Consider the following 13,811-nt stretch of genomic DNA (forward strand, 5'->3'; position numbering starts at 1 on the left):
TAGGACAAATGAACTTGACGTTGACGAATGTGCGGGCTGTCCACAGTCTTTTCTGGCTCTTTAAAGTGGCGAATTCTAACTGAAAAAAGGGAGAAAATACCCAAACATTACAAAATAATGATTCCACTTCACTTACTGGCTTATGTCTATGACATTGTCCATGAAAAAACATAACCAAATCCGCAGGTATTCCATAAAAGTTTGATCATTTATGTGAATAATATTTCACATCTTTTACTCTAAAAACTGCTTAATTCGCAGGCTACTTAACCTCTGTGAGGATGGGGAAATTAAGGAAAAATCCACTTATAATAAATATGAAATTGAAAAATTTTCAGTCATCCTCTGTATTTCCCATGGATGAAATATTTTACTCACTGTGCAACAAAAAGATCAGCACGGAAAATTCAATAGTGCCTGTGAGTCTGTAGTGCAGGAGGCTCAGACAGCCATGGTGCACAGGAGGCGGGACGCACGGATCCATCTTCCCAGGAACAAACGCTGTGTCGTGGGGGCAAACTCGTGTGATGATCCTATGATTGATCCTGTGGATGATTTGTAGGCTATTAAGTGATCAAGGTGTACATGCTCCACCAAGCACTTGGCCGTCTTGACTGTCTTGATTCTGCACATATTTCAGTTACTGTAGTCCTATTTACTATTTCATTATTTCATCCATGAGTGGCGCAGCGGATCCGTGCGCACTGTCACCTGCCGTGGAGACGCTGGCCTCTCTAACCTCTCCTCCTAAATTGGATCTCCCTTGCGCTGGACTCAGTTTCACTGAGCGTACTAATGTTAGAAAAAACTGTGATCTTGGATTGATGAGGACAAGGAGAGACTAGGATTCCAATGAATAAATTAACAAAAAGGTTTAATGAAACAGCATGATGAAAATGGTATGACAAAGACAATAAAACACAAAATATAATAACACTGCCAGCAGCGGACTGAATCATGCTTCTCCCTGACCGAGTCACATGAGATCAGTCTTGCCAAACACACAAACACTGCAGCTGTCAGCGGACTGAAACACATGCCTCCCTTCTGGAGTCACATCATTCAGTGTTGAATCATTGTAAGTTTCAGAATTATATTCACTGCATCTAGGGGCAGTTCCATTTCACCTGGTGCATTCAAACCCATTCTCATTGGCATGGTCTTGTTGGCATGGTAACATGTTGAGCGCATCTCAGTGGCTGTCTTGACTGCCTAAGATGAGTAGGTCACACCTCCAACGTGCACATCCTGGACACAGATCAAAGGCTTTCGTGTGAGGGTCAACTCCATTCAATCCCACAGAGATAACATTTTCTCTTGTTACTAACAGCCCGGTCCCTAACAGGGGTGGCTCCTAAAAGGCTAAGCCACATGCTTGCTTCCTGCTGTGGGACAAACCTTTTCGGTTAATAGTTTGATTTTGATCTAGTCTCTCAGGGAGAGACAGAGAGATACATAACAAAAATATATATATATTTTTTTTTAATCAAACATCAACAATGTTTCAACTTTTTTAAACTTAACACTTAATAAGTGGCATTACATCAGTGAGTTCAAACTGCTTATTGTGTGTATTTTGGACTGACACTGAGGTGCATGTTGTTCTGTAACTGGTGTGGCCGTACCACTATTCTCTTGATTTCAACTTCAACATTAGACTTTTTTAAATTTTTCTGCTATGGTTCGGTGCATTCACCGCCCAGTCACCATTTGCCACTCTAGGCATTTTCTTTTATTGCTTATCCCAGATGACAAACCTGCCAAACAGAAAAAAGGTCTGGCCTCCACATCCCTGATCCGCATCTCCAACGTCACAAGAAGTTGTTTTCTGTCCGCAGCGGTAACCCGTTGTGATTAGACAAAGAATGACGTTGGGGGTGCATTTAGAGTCATTTCCACATTACTTTGTGGGAGGAGCAGGGTCAGTCATTCACGTACGCTCAAATTCACGTTGATTGTGATGTATATTAAAAAAGGTGCCCAGGACCTGGCATTTGCCCCGTTTTTCAAACTCACGAATCCCCCTATGGCCACGCCAAACCCCAACTTGGAAGCATGGACGCCTGGCCAACAGTAGTTTGTAAATGCTGTTGAAGGGTGTTGGCGTGGCCATAGTGGGAACAAATTTTTTCACCCAGCTTTAGACGTGTGAATCTTTCTGTGTATTTCTACTTTTCAAGTTTTGGCCGTCCGTCTTTTATACATGAGGCCCCTGAGTCTTTGCACTAATGTAAAAACATAATGGCCTTCAGTGATGAACCGTGTGTACGACCTAAAACAGGCGTAGGACGTACGTTAGGCTATATGCCAATCTTGTTTTCAATTTAAAAAAAAAAAACTTTAATACAAAGCAAGCCAATCAACTTTTCCATGTTGATAGGAGCATTAAAATAATGATAATGGGACAAAAAGAAGGGACATTTACAACACATAAAAATGTGCGCTGAATTGCAGGTTAATTGTGACAAATAATTTAATTTAATTGTTACAGCACTACTCTTAACCTGAGCTAATCTGAGTTAACCTAATTTAATGTAATCTGTGTAAGCATTATCACTGCCACTAGCTGATTTGAAGTGGACGGGGTGGACGGGGCATCAGCAGTCACAAGGTGAGACTGAGGAAAAAGGACTGTCGTGGCGCCGTCACTGTCTTGTAGGTTTACACAAACACACACACACACAGATGTACACACAGCTTCAGACATGCTGTACTGACACACATCCTTGTACACACAGACATAACCTTACCACACTCCCTCTCACATATACACACTCGCCCAAACACACACTTGAGAATGTCAAGTTGTGTGGATGACACTTAGTCACCAGGGTCACAGATCACACTCCCATGGTCCAGTGGTGTGACAGCCACTGTGTGTGTGTGACAACATGCTTCAGTATCTGTATAATATTTGTTATGTAAATGTGTCATGATGCATATTAAGTCTATCTACTAGGACTACATTTTGTTTGGAGAAGCAATTTGTCACTCGCTAATAAGGAACTACTTTGCCTCTGCCAGCAGGATGCATCTTAAACAACTATCATCTGGCTGTGTAAAGCCTAAACTGTCCTCAACTGTCAAATTTACATTTCTCTAGACTCTGAACAAGGTGAACGTGTTCTCCTCAATGTGCCACTTGCATACAGAGGAATCCTAGCAGTCTGCAACCCCAGAAACACACACATACTAGTTTATGGAAATTAGTGGCGCGAAATAATCTCATGTGTCAATCCAATGCAAATCCTACAGTTTTATTATGCCTCTGTGCCAATAACAGTGTGGTCAGCATACATAGGAGTCTGGACAGACATGGATGTAAACGGCAACTTGACGCTTGACTGAGGCATACAACTGCAAGGCGGTAATTCTAGTTCAAACTGTGACTCACAGCAATCGTGTGATTGTAGCCCGTGAGACCATATTTGTCTTGGTGACAAAGAAAGCACATCACACAGAAAGGCAAGGAGACTCTGTCCATATCTACCAGGGAAGACAAACAAAAGCAAGCGAAAGGGTGTGTGTTTAAAAGTTTGATTTTAATAACTAGAAAAACAAATATTAGCCCATTTCCTCCACCAGAGTCAAAATATTATATAAAATATGCTGTCATCATATGAGAGGACATCTCCCAATGCCGAAAAAGTAGTTCACTAGACAATCATAGTTTGTGCTGCTGGTAAACATTATAAAAAATAAAACAGTTAAAACTCAAAAAGTCAAAAATCAAAAGCTGTCAAATTTAAAAAGTAGTCATCAGTAAATGTACAGTCAAATTCTGTAGCTGTATATAATTTATTTAGAGTTAACAAAAGAGCAGCCAAAACCACAGAACAGAAACATTGTAAGCAAACGTTCACCTCCCATAAGTCCTTTTAATTTAATGAATTCCAATGTCATTTTCCACTCAACACTCAATGATGCACACTGGAGAGCAAAACTAACACCTCTAATCAATATTATAAATCCATTCTGCACACTGGTATTAATAGAGTTTACACTGCCACCTCACCTAATATCCTTTAACCAGTGGAACAACGGCTGTTGGATTGTTTTTTTCACCATTGTTGATTTGAACTCGCCGTGTGAATCCAGCTGTTTTCTCAGACAGGTCTCATTTCCTTCACTTGTGACCTTTTAAAACCTGTCAGCCTCCAACTGTGATTTGTGCTCACATATGTGGTATTGATTTTAATGTAGTGTGTTAATTGCGGTAAAGGGTGCAGAATCTGCTGCTGGCTTTACTGCTGTGTGTTGAAACTGATTGTTGAAAAGCACATTTTAGAGACAATGACCAATTGAATTGAAATATTGAAAAATAGACCATCAGGAACTAACATCTATTTAGGTATTTGGGGCTCTTAAGCTGCACTATGTCCACCAGCTTTTTCTCAACTGTGTCTATTTGCTGTTTTATGCTGGGCAGGTGGCGTACAGGGAATTCGTTAGAACTTTTGTTCTCAAGACCTATTGTGTCTGGAAAAAATGCTATGAGAGTAAACAAAAACACTAAATTTGTGGGCTGAAAATGCTATTGCTCTGTGGAGCCATCAGGAACTCTTGAGTTATCTGATATTCTTTTCGGTTTGACTCCATCTTATACAAGTCAAATATATAACGTTAGTAGTCGAATATCGATGAACGCTTTTAAAGTAGTTTTTTCTCCAATGTTTTAAAACCATCCAAATCTCTTTCCTAATGAAAAACATATTGGAGAGGGTTAACGGATCTGATGGTCAGAGGTCTCATTAATAAACGTGGCATACGCACGAAATGGGGCTGAAAATGTGTGTATTCCGTATCCCAGGCAAAGGTTTTGATTTATAAAAAATAAACTTCACAGGAGAATGTGCGGTCAAATGCGTAAACTCTGATTTGTGCGTACGCACATTTTGGAGACAATGGGAATTGTCTACGCAGGTGGTGTGGAGGTGAAGTGATGTCAGACTGCACAAAGTAAATGTGGGAATATGATTACTCTTAATTTTTAAGTATTGATGCCTTGCACACATTTTTTTCTCTCCATGTCATCCACGTTATCATGAAGATAAATCCAGCAATGTTATTCGCGCTTGTACTGAGTGATAATTGTTCCATAAACACCTTGTAAAATTCGATTCAAATCCAAAATCAAAATTTGTGATTAATATTTAATCGATGCGGTCTCATGGTCACATTGTCCGCTACGGAGCACAGGAGGAGGGGATGGCCCACTTCATGTATGATAGCATCAAATACCCTACCATTAAATAACGGCAGAACACAGTGTAAATTACTAAATGTCTGTGCATGTATAATCAAATGTCAAAGTCGAAAAATTCTACCGTTAAGCTCTCGCGCAATGGTTACACATATATGTCCTTGTTATCAGTCAAAACTTTAATACTGTTGGTGACAAGACCTGCATGTAGAAAAATGTGTTTGCCTTTTGCACTTTGGTCTTCAAATTGTATCTCTTGGGGGGGGGGGGGGGGGGGGGGGGGGGATGCTTTTGGCAAGGTGTTAACAATCATCAATTGAACATATAAATAAGGTAGTGACCCCTGTGCGTAATGCTGCATAATGGCACTGCAGGAGGACTAACCCCAAATGGAAGAATCAGGAGAGAAAGAAACTTCAAGCTCAATGATAATGACTGGCTAATATGATGATTAAATTCCCTGAAGCTGTGCTCTTGGACCTGGTACAGAATTGGGTCCAGTAGAGAGGGCAACGCGCCGGAACCGTGCCATTCCGGTCCAAATACAGGTCCTCGCAACCCTGGGAGAAACGGGCTATTTACAGCTAATTGTTTTATATAAATATTATAATCTTCAATTTTATCACTAAGACTTGTTTGGATATAATATAGTTCAGGTTAAATCTTATCATATACCTGTAGGTCTGGTATATATCCAGGCTGTCCATGAGTGCCGTAATGCCCGTGTAGTCAGGTTTACATGAGGTGTCACGAAAGAACAACTGTCAGGGTCAATAACATATTTATCAGCATTCACGAGGTGCTTTGTATTGACTATTTATGGGTAAAAATGTGCGTGTACAGGGTGGGATAAGAGGCTGGTTCACGTATGCACACTTGTGGGAAATCTTTGATTTATAAAGGGAACATTGCTTACACATTTGCGTGCGCACAGTTTTATAAATCTGAATTTCTTTTGGCATATGCCATTTTTGGCTTTTGGGCGTACTGTACGTAATCTTTTAGTCCTACGCACAGTTTTAGAAATGAGACCCCAGGACTTTGCACTTTATTGAGCACCCATCAATGTTTTCTTCGAACCTGTGGTAAAGTCGACCAGCTCGGGATTCAGTGTCTGCATTAGATGGGGGGGGGGGAATAAATTGTTTTTAAACTGGAAGAAATTGTGCTTTCTAACATCTAACATTAATCTGCCAAACGCTTGAATAACTGGAGGTGAATGTAAGGATGTCATTACATACTGCTGTTATAGCAACGTGAGAAGGAATCAAAAGGGGGTGGTTACACAATAATTTTGCACACAGTAATTAATGGAGACAGATAGGAATATTGCCATTGTGAGCCAACTGTAATCAATAGGGATGTTGGCCCTTTGACAGGAGTGCAGTGTTTGTGAAACGAGCGAAGACAAAGAAAATCCCCAGATTCAGGATGTCTGATAACAAAAGGTGAAGCAGATTGTAACTCCTGTATTGCCATTAATAGAAACTGTTTGTGTGTTCACAGTTGGTGTTTGAACCTGAATGTACCTACTGGATTCAAATAAAGTGTTTATGTGAGTGACAGGGGGGTGTACCCTAACCTGACGCAGCAGATGGTCTGTTACACATAACCATCGGAGGAGCCGCCACTGGAAAATGGGCTTGTTCGAGATGAGCCAGGTCCGTGCAGAATCGATCACCGGCAAGTGCCGCCGTTGCGTGCCGGTTAGATTTGTGTCCGACTTGATCCCGACTTGCTCTGATGTCATACACACGTAGGCAACGATAATCTCACGAGAGCAAGGCGATCGCAGTTCTGAAACGCGGGCAGCTCAGTAGCTTTCCCCCAACTGCAAGACCCAGGCGGACCCAGAGCATGCTGGGAAACGTTGGCCTCTCAACTGATATAACAGCTGATTGGTTCCGAATCGACAACATGATGACGTTTTAAATAACTTTTGATTGTTTTTTAATCTGAGGGATTTTAACTGCTATTTGTCTGCTTTAAAGACTTATTCTGTACAGAACACATGTTGTGTGACTAATAGTGACGTTTAGAAGTCCGAGAGACTACATCTGTTCAGATTACGGATCATCTACAGTCGGTTGTTTATTAACATCAGCAATAGATCTCCTGTAGAGCATTTTGAGAGCTACTCTGTCATCATTAAACGGACTGGAGACTGTATATAAGCTGATATATGGGTCTGATAACATTTTATTAACTTGGAATTGGACCACAGTGTTTCTATCACTTCCTGTTCAGCCTGAAGGCTGCTGGAAACATCTGGAAACTGTCTGACTTTACTGCAGCTTTTTGTCACCGCCCCCGGCTGCTGCCGCCTGCTCTCGTCCTCTTTACAGGCAAGGCGCAGTTCATCTAGAACAAGCCTATTGTTTGGAAAAGGGCTGGCCCTTTCAAAAGAATACATAGCAGGTGATTGGATGAACAATCATTCTATCTAACTATTGCCTAAGCCAGTTGGGAGAAGGGGAAAAGATCATTTTCATCGAGAGAAGCCTTCAGTGAAAATACTCTCTAGTCGTCTATCTGTGACAACACACACGGCCGTAGCTGCCAGTAGCTCCTCACAGGATGCTGACAGGTCCAAACCGCTGGTGGTTCGGACACAGGTGCATTACATGAAGCCTAAGAGATGTATTTCTTGCGTGATATTCTAAGAATTCAGCTGCCGCGCGCTGCTAAAAGTCATTCGTCCGTTAATGGCAGCACAACACTTCATAGCATCAATTCAGTTATGGTTTAATTCAGTCACTGCATCACCCAGCCACTCAAAAGGGAGGGGAGGGAGGCGTAGGAAGTAATGTAAAGTAAGGTCTTGTTCTGTCTCCCAATCTCTCTAAACGTCTTCAAGCTTTCTACTTGAGAGAAAGAAGAGGAAGAGAGTGGGTGGGGCGGGGGGGTAAAGGTGAGATAGGAGAACAAACTTGTCCCTTTGTTCTCCACTTTGCTTCTTCATTGAGACCTGATAAGGGAGAAGAGAAGGATGGGTGGACAGAAGCATGGAGGATGGTCTGAGGTTTAAGAAGAACGTACAAAAAGAAGTAACATTTTGGCCTTCATTGGTAGAAGTAAATAGTGCCAAGAGAGTCTAGAACCACGGTTTTCCTCCGTTTTTTACCGTTCTTTTTGTGCAAATGTTCAGATGACTCCGTAGTCCCTCAGAGACTTGAGCAGCACCGTGTCCTTGACATCGCTGAAAACCGTGCGTATGTTGCTGGTGTCTGTCGCGCAGGTGAAGTGCGGGTAGAGAGTCTTCCACTCGTCCTTGTTGTCGCGGTTGGTGGCCTGCTGCTCGTACAACTTGCGGATGTAGTTCTTGGCGTCTTCGGGGTTACGCCTCTTACCTGGTAACAGAGGTGAGAAGCAGATGAGAGATGGACGGGGACGACAAAGAGGTAAAAGATGAATTATACTAGTTACAAGAGCTTGTCGTTTTCCAAGAAAAAACACCAAATGATCTATGGTTCGCTTTTTTTTCTTTCTTCTCAAAAACGTTGATTCTTTTTGGACTGTTGATAGTCAAAACAAGCTGTTTGAAGATGTCAACTTGTGCTTTAGGAGATTGTAAGCGGCTAAATGATTCAATTAGTTTTGCATCAACAGACTTATCATTGAATTGACTAATCATTTCAGTGCAAGTCCAATTCACCAAGTTTCTCACTGTGGTTTGGTATGGTACCGGACCGCAGCACTAACCGTATCCTTCACATTACAGCAGCAGCAAGAAGGGCCATACAGGAAGACGGCAGCATTAGAAATAAAAAAACAGTAAATAGCACCGGAAGGCAGGAACTGCTCAGAGTTGTCATTAAGGTTAAATTGACATTAAGAAGCTTGACCCTGTATGAGTCATTGTCTTAGCCTGCCAACGCTGACGGTAAAACGTCTTACAGGGACAAACGCACACGCACATATAGTCGCCGTCAGTCACTAATTACCACCCTGCTCGCGAGCGCGCACACACACACACACACACACACACACACACACACATCTACACCCAGGGTTTTGGGCTTGTGGGAAAGACCAGTATCTCTCTGTGGTTGCCATGGGTAACAGAGGGAGGTTGGGGGGGAGGTAGGGCAACGCTGCACAGCCTTTCACACCAGCAGAGCTACAGGCTACCGCCACATCATTAAGCACATCATGTACCTGGAAGTGACTAATTTGCAAGTGTGTGTGTGTGTGTGTGTGTGAGTGAGACGCTAGCTAAAAAAGAAATAATGATTGCTAGCTTTGCTGACACCAGGACAACAGTGATGGAAGGTTCAGACTCAGGGACGCGCTGTGCCTTTAGTCACTGCGAATTTGTCTTTTAATAATTATTTTTTATATATTATTCTCAGTAAGTGCAGCAGGATGTGATGAGATAGCTGTGTGCCCGAGGAAAATTGGTTGGAGGAGCAAAACAACATCTCGAGCATCTTTGGTCTCGGATGTGATCCTGTCCACACTGTGATGAGAATACACACCTACAGACTTGCTGCAATTATGGTTGTTGATGGAGGTGAAATGTGCTGCTGATTTGGCTCTGGCCCCAGGCTTTCCCTCCAATATTGATGGAATTTCTAGTCTCAACCCCAACTTTGAGCTTCACCAAAGCCTTGGATTTGGTTTAGAAATGTTGAACCTGGTTTATTGTGTCAGTGTTCCCACCATTATTTATGCCAAAATCTACAATCATCAATCAATCACAAACACTTAAACACACACACACACACTAGGGCTGCAAAAAATTATGGCCATAATTTTAGTCACGATTATTTTGATCAATAATGACATCACAAATAATTATCACGATTATTTGTTTTTTAATCAAAACAAATTTTATTGTCACAAGGGCTAATTATGTTGAAGTCGTATGTTGTGCATACATCCAGCTGCAACACATGATCTGAAATAATTAGCCCAGGATAACTAGGAAATCCTTTTTTAAATTTAGCTCCTTAACTTGTTTTTAACAATAACTGATTAAAAGAGCTAGGGAGAGAGGGGGAGTGTGATGGACGTACTCACAGACAGACGGCTGACTCATTATGAATGTGTCCAGCACAGGTCAAATGGAGGGTCAGCTGAGTTACACACATTGTGTGTATGAAATGTCTGTATTGTCACTGCCTGCATTTTTATGAACTATGATATTCTGGCCATGGGTCACATCTCTCGCCCAGGTCCAGCAGGCTCCGTCTCACACGCTACTATTCTACGAACTGAAGTTAGTTGCATTCAGTAACTTCTGTGCTTTTCACCGTGGCAGCCGCAATAGCATGGGTCATGTAACACAACATTAAACCACATCGATATAAACAACATTGCTTTGTTTGTGGAGAGGCAGCGGATGCAAGGACATGAGGTGCACCGGTGCGACCTGGGAAAGACGTTGGTTGCACCCTAGAGCCCTGTGAGCCAACAGACACAACTAGCACTGGTCACTGCTGTTTGCTGAAAAACAACACAGACGGGACAAAATGTGAAGTTTACTGGTAAACTGGTAAACCTTGTGACCAACGTATGACCGACTGCTATCAGTTGTGGAATTTTCCTCACGTTACTCTGTCCTCTGTGACTGTCTGTGACTGTCACTGTCTACATCTAGAAACTAAGCTGCGCGGTGCAGGGAACAACTCTGACTGGCCCAGGATCAGACAGTGGTTTACGGAGCGGTAGACTGAATGACGCATTTAAAATATCGCTCGATCACGCAAATTTGATTGTGGGAAGCCAAAACCGTGATCATATACAAAATTTGATTAATTGTGCATTCCTAACACACACACACACACACACATACACACCCTGTCCTCAACGCTATCACAGTTATGCACATATAAAGGCATCGACAGCTTACCCGTAAAGCTGGGGAAGTATTTCTGAAGGTCAGAGGTCTGGACTTTGTCAGCCAGGATGTCAGTCTTGTTGAGGAAGAGGATGATGGAGGTGTTTAGGAACCAAGGAGAATGGATGGTGGTGTAGAACAGAGCCAGACTCTCATGCATACGGTTCTGAAGACGGAGACAGAGTCAGATATCATGGAGGCTTGAGCACTCTGTCCTTCAACTCTATATAGAGGGTTTGTTGTAGATAAATAAATTACACTTGTCTCCCAGTTTTTGAGAGATAATTTTAACTTGAAGAGAGAAAAACACAATTTCTCATGGCAAGACAGATTTGGATGTCTGGGGACGAAGCAGAGAGGAAAGCAGTCCTTTAAAGAGAAGAGGGGGGGAGTTTATGGGGGGGCTGAGTACACGGGCCACTGTGGAGGTTAATGAATGTGTAAGCCCAGACTAAAAGACTAAAAAGTGGCTAGGTGAGATAAACGGCTTAGTGACAGGATGGGAGGGAAGGACAGACAGAAGGGGACAGAGCAGTGGAGAGGCTGAGAAGAGAGAGAAAGGGGGGGGGGGGGGGGGGGGGGGGGGGTTTATTGTGCAAGAGTGAAACCTGCTGGCAGACGGATGAAATGACTGCAGTGAGAAAACGTTTGGACGAGAGACACGATGGACGGATGTATCCCACAGCTTCAGTTACTGGTTAATTTATAGATTTAGATTTTTATTTCGAAACATCAAATCAGTTCATGAAATAGAATGCAATGTTAAAGATGAAATTACCTAACTGTATATAAAGCACTACAAATGAAATCTGCCTCGGCCAACGACATAGTTAATAGGCTGTTTATATGTTAATGCAGTAGTAATAATCATGCAACAATATACGGCTGCAACTAACAATCATTTTAACCCTCCTGTTGTCCTCGGGTCAAATGCTCCGGTCTTTGCAATTACAATTAATCACTTTCATTGAATTTTGGGTGTAAATTGAAATGGTTTCAAATCAGCATCCTGACCAAACTCATCCACTCAACATACGCTCCTCTGATCTTAACTATTAGTCAAAATAATTCAGAATTTCTGCTTTACTAGCTCCAATATTAGGTATAATTCTGTACAAATGAGGGTTATTGACCATGGATTCCAAAAACTAGTTGTAGTAAGGTGGTGTTATTGAAATAATTTAAAAGAAATTATTCGTTTAAAAATGTCAAATGTCGAAAAAAGTGTAAAAAAAAATCTTTTTGACCTGGGAGGACAACACAAGAGTTAATAATTGAGTATTGCTTAGTCTATAAATATTATAAAATAGTTTAAAATATCCTGACAATACTGCATTATAGAGTGTTTTCTGGTATTATTGGTTCTGGTATTATTTGTTCTGACATTTGAGGGTGTTTCTATTATTTTGTCCACATTCCGCTGTGGTAGACTGAGTGAGGGACATAGACAAATTTCTCAGTGCTCTTACAATGGTCTCTCTCTCCTCCAGGACCTGGTCGTACTCGCTGAGGGAGGCCAGGAAGATGAGGGAGGTGACGTTTTCAAAACAGTGAATCCACTTCCGACGCTCCGACTTCTGACCGCCCACGTCCACAATCCTGTCAGGGACCGGCAGAGGGAGGAAGGAAAGGGGTAACACAGCACGAAGTCAAAAGAAGTCAAGGAACCAAAACTAGCAACCAATCGGTGCTAATGCTGTTCAAATTACCATACGTAAGATATGTGTACAGGTCAGTCATTAAGAATTTAGAATGACACGGTTGGTTGTGTTGGTTCTGTACTTCACATATACGAAGTCATATATTGCTTTGCTTTCTACACTGTTTAACTCATATGAATGACAACACACTCAAATCAAAACTGGAAGTCTGAGCTTTAACCTCCCACGTTGCTAAATGTCTCGACAAAACCTTGAGGTATTCTGGTGACCAGACAATGATCACTTTTAGATCACTTTGTCTCAAAAAATGGGGAAAGGAGTCAAGATAGACTATTTAAAGGGGCTGTGGTCGACATTCTTAACAATAATATAGCAGCAAACAAATATTTGTTATGAGACCTTATAGTGGATTAATGGCATCCTGAGTAGACTGTCAAACTCCCTTTGTGTATGTTGTAATTTAACCTTCTTTGTTCTTTGTTTTGATAGCAGGTCCGGTCCATGTGTGTATTCATATATTGGGGAATGGTCTGTGAGAGCAGAGTGGAGGCAATCCCACCAGTACAAACGTTTTATTGGTATTTACTCTGATTTCGCCGGTATTACATAGTGTATGTTTCTGTCAGGGATTTATTCATCCTACTGTAGAGAATGAAGGTCTAAAAATGTCCTGTGATAAATATTCAAACCGGTTTTCTTTACTTTTGGCTTTTGACTTTTGACTTTTTAACGTTCGATCGGGCTTTGATGAATTTGTGGTGTCTTGTGCTGAAAGTGTCTGTGCCAGCGGGCATGGCTTTATCCAATGTGCTGGGGTGCAGAGCAAAGACAAACCTTTCAGCTATACCTTAATGATTTAAGAGCAGGTTTCATTTAATCTGGGAACACAATGTTCCTCTAAAAGTGAACTTTAATCTTTGTCTGCTTAGCTGTAGTCAGATCCCCCTCTGGTTTCAGAAAGAAACAATACCAACAGGTTATAAATAAACCCAGAGAGCAACACCTCACTTCCCGGCAGGGGCTTTGTACAGACTCAACAGAAATTTGATCCTGTTGCGTCCAAACAGGCGTGAGCAGACAAAGCCCCTGCAAGAGTCAATAGTGT

The 13,811-nt window shown here is 41.9% G+C and overlaps 1 protein-coding gene and 1 long non-coding RNA gene across 3 annotated transcripts in view; both read right to left on the bottom strand.

Moving 5' to 3' along the window:
• Positions 1-411: 411 nt before the first annotated feature.
• LOC117950709 lies at positions 412-1,768 on the bottom strand. Its single transcript, XR_004657975.1, has 2 exons — positions 1,520-1,768; positions 412-792 (listed from the first exon to the last, which is right to left on the bottom strand). It is a non-coding gene; the product is annotated as an uncharacterized LOC117950709 (long non-coding RNA).
• Positions 1,769-7,263: 5,495 nt separating this feature from the next.
• The window catches only part of LOC117950708 (guanine nucleotide-binding protein subunit alpha-11-like), a 15,407-nt gene continuing 8,859 nt past the window's right edge, over positions 7,264-13,811 (bottom strand). For both annotated transcript variants that reach the window (XM_034882004.1, XM_034882003.1), the window contains exons 6-8: positions 12,515-12,644; positions 11,058-11,211; positions 7,264-8,553 (exon numbers count right to left, since the gene is read on the bottom strand). In XM_034882004.1, the coding sequence (XP_034737895.1) occupies positions 8,348-8,553; positions 11,058-11,211; positions 12,515-12,644 (490 nt within the window). In that variant the 3' untranslated portion in view covers positions 7,264-8,347. The remainder of the gene's footprint in view (positions 8,554-11,057; positions 11,212-12,514; positions 12,645-13,811) is intronic.

This window comes from Etheostoma cragini, chromosome 9 (assembly GCF_013103735.1).
Source record: "Etheostoma cragini isolate CJK2018 chromosome 9, CSU_Ecrag_1.0, whole genome shotgun sequence".
Classification (NCBI taxonomy): Eukaryota; Metazoa; Chordata; class Actinopteri; order Perciformes; family Percidae; genus Etheostoma; species Etheostoma cragini.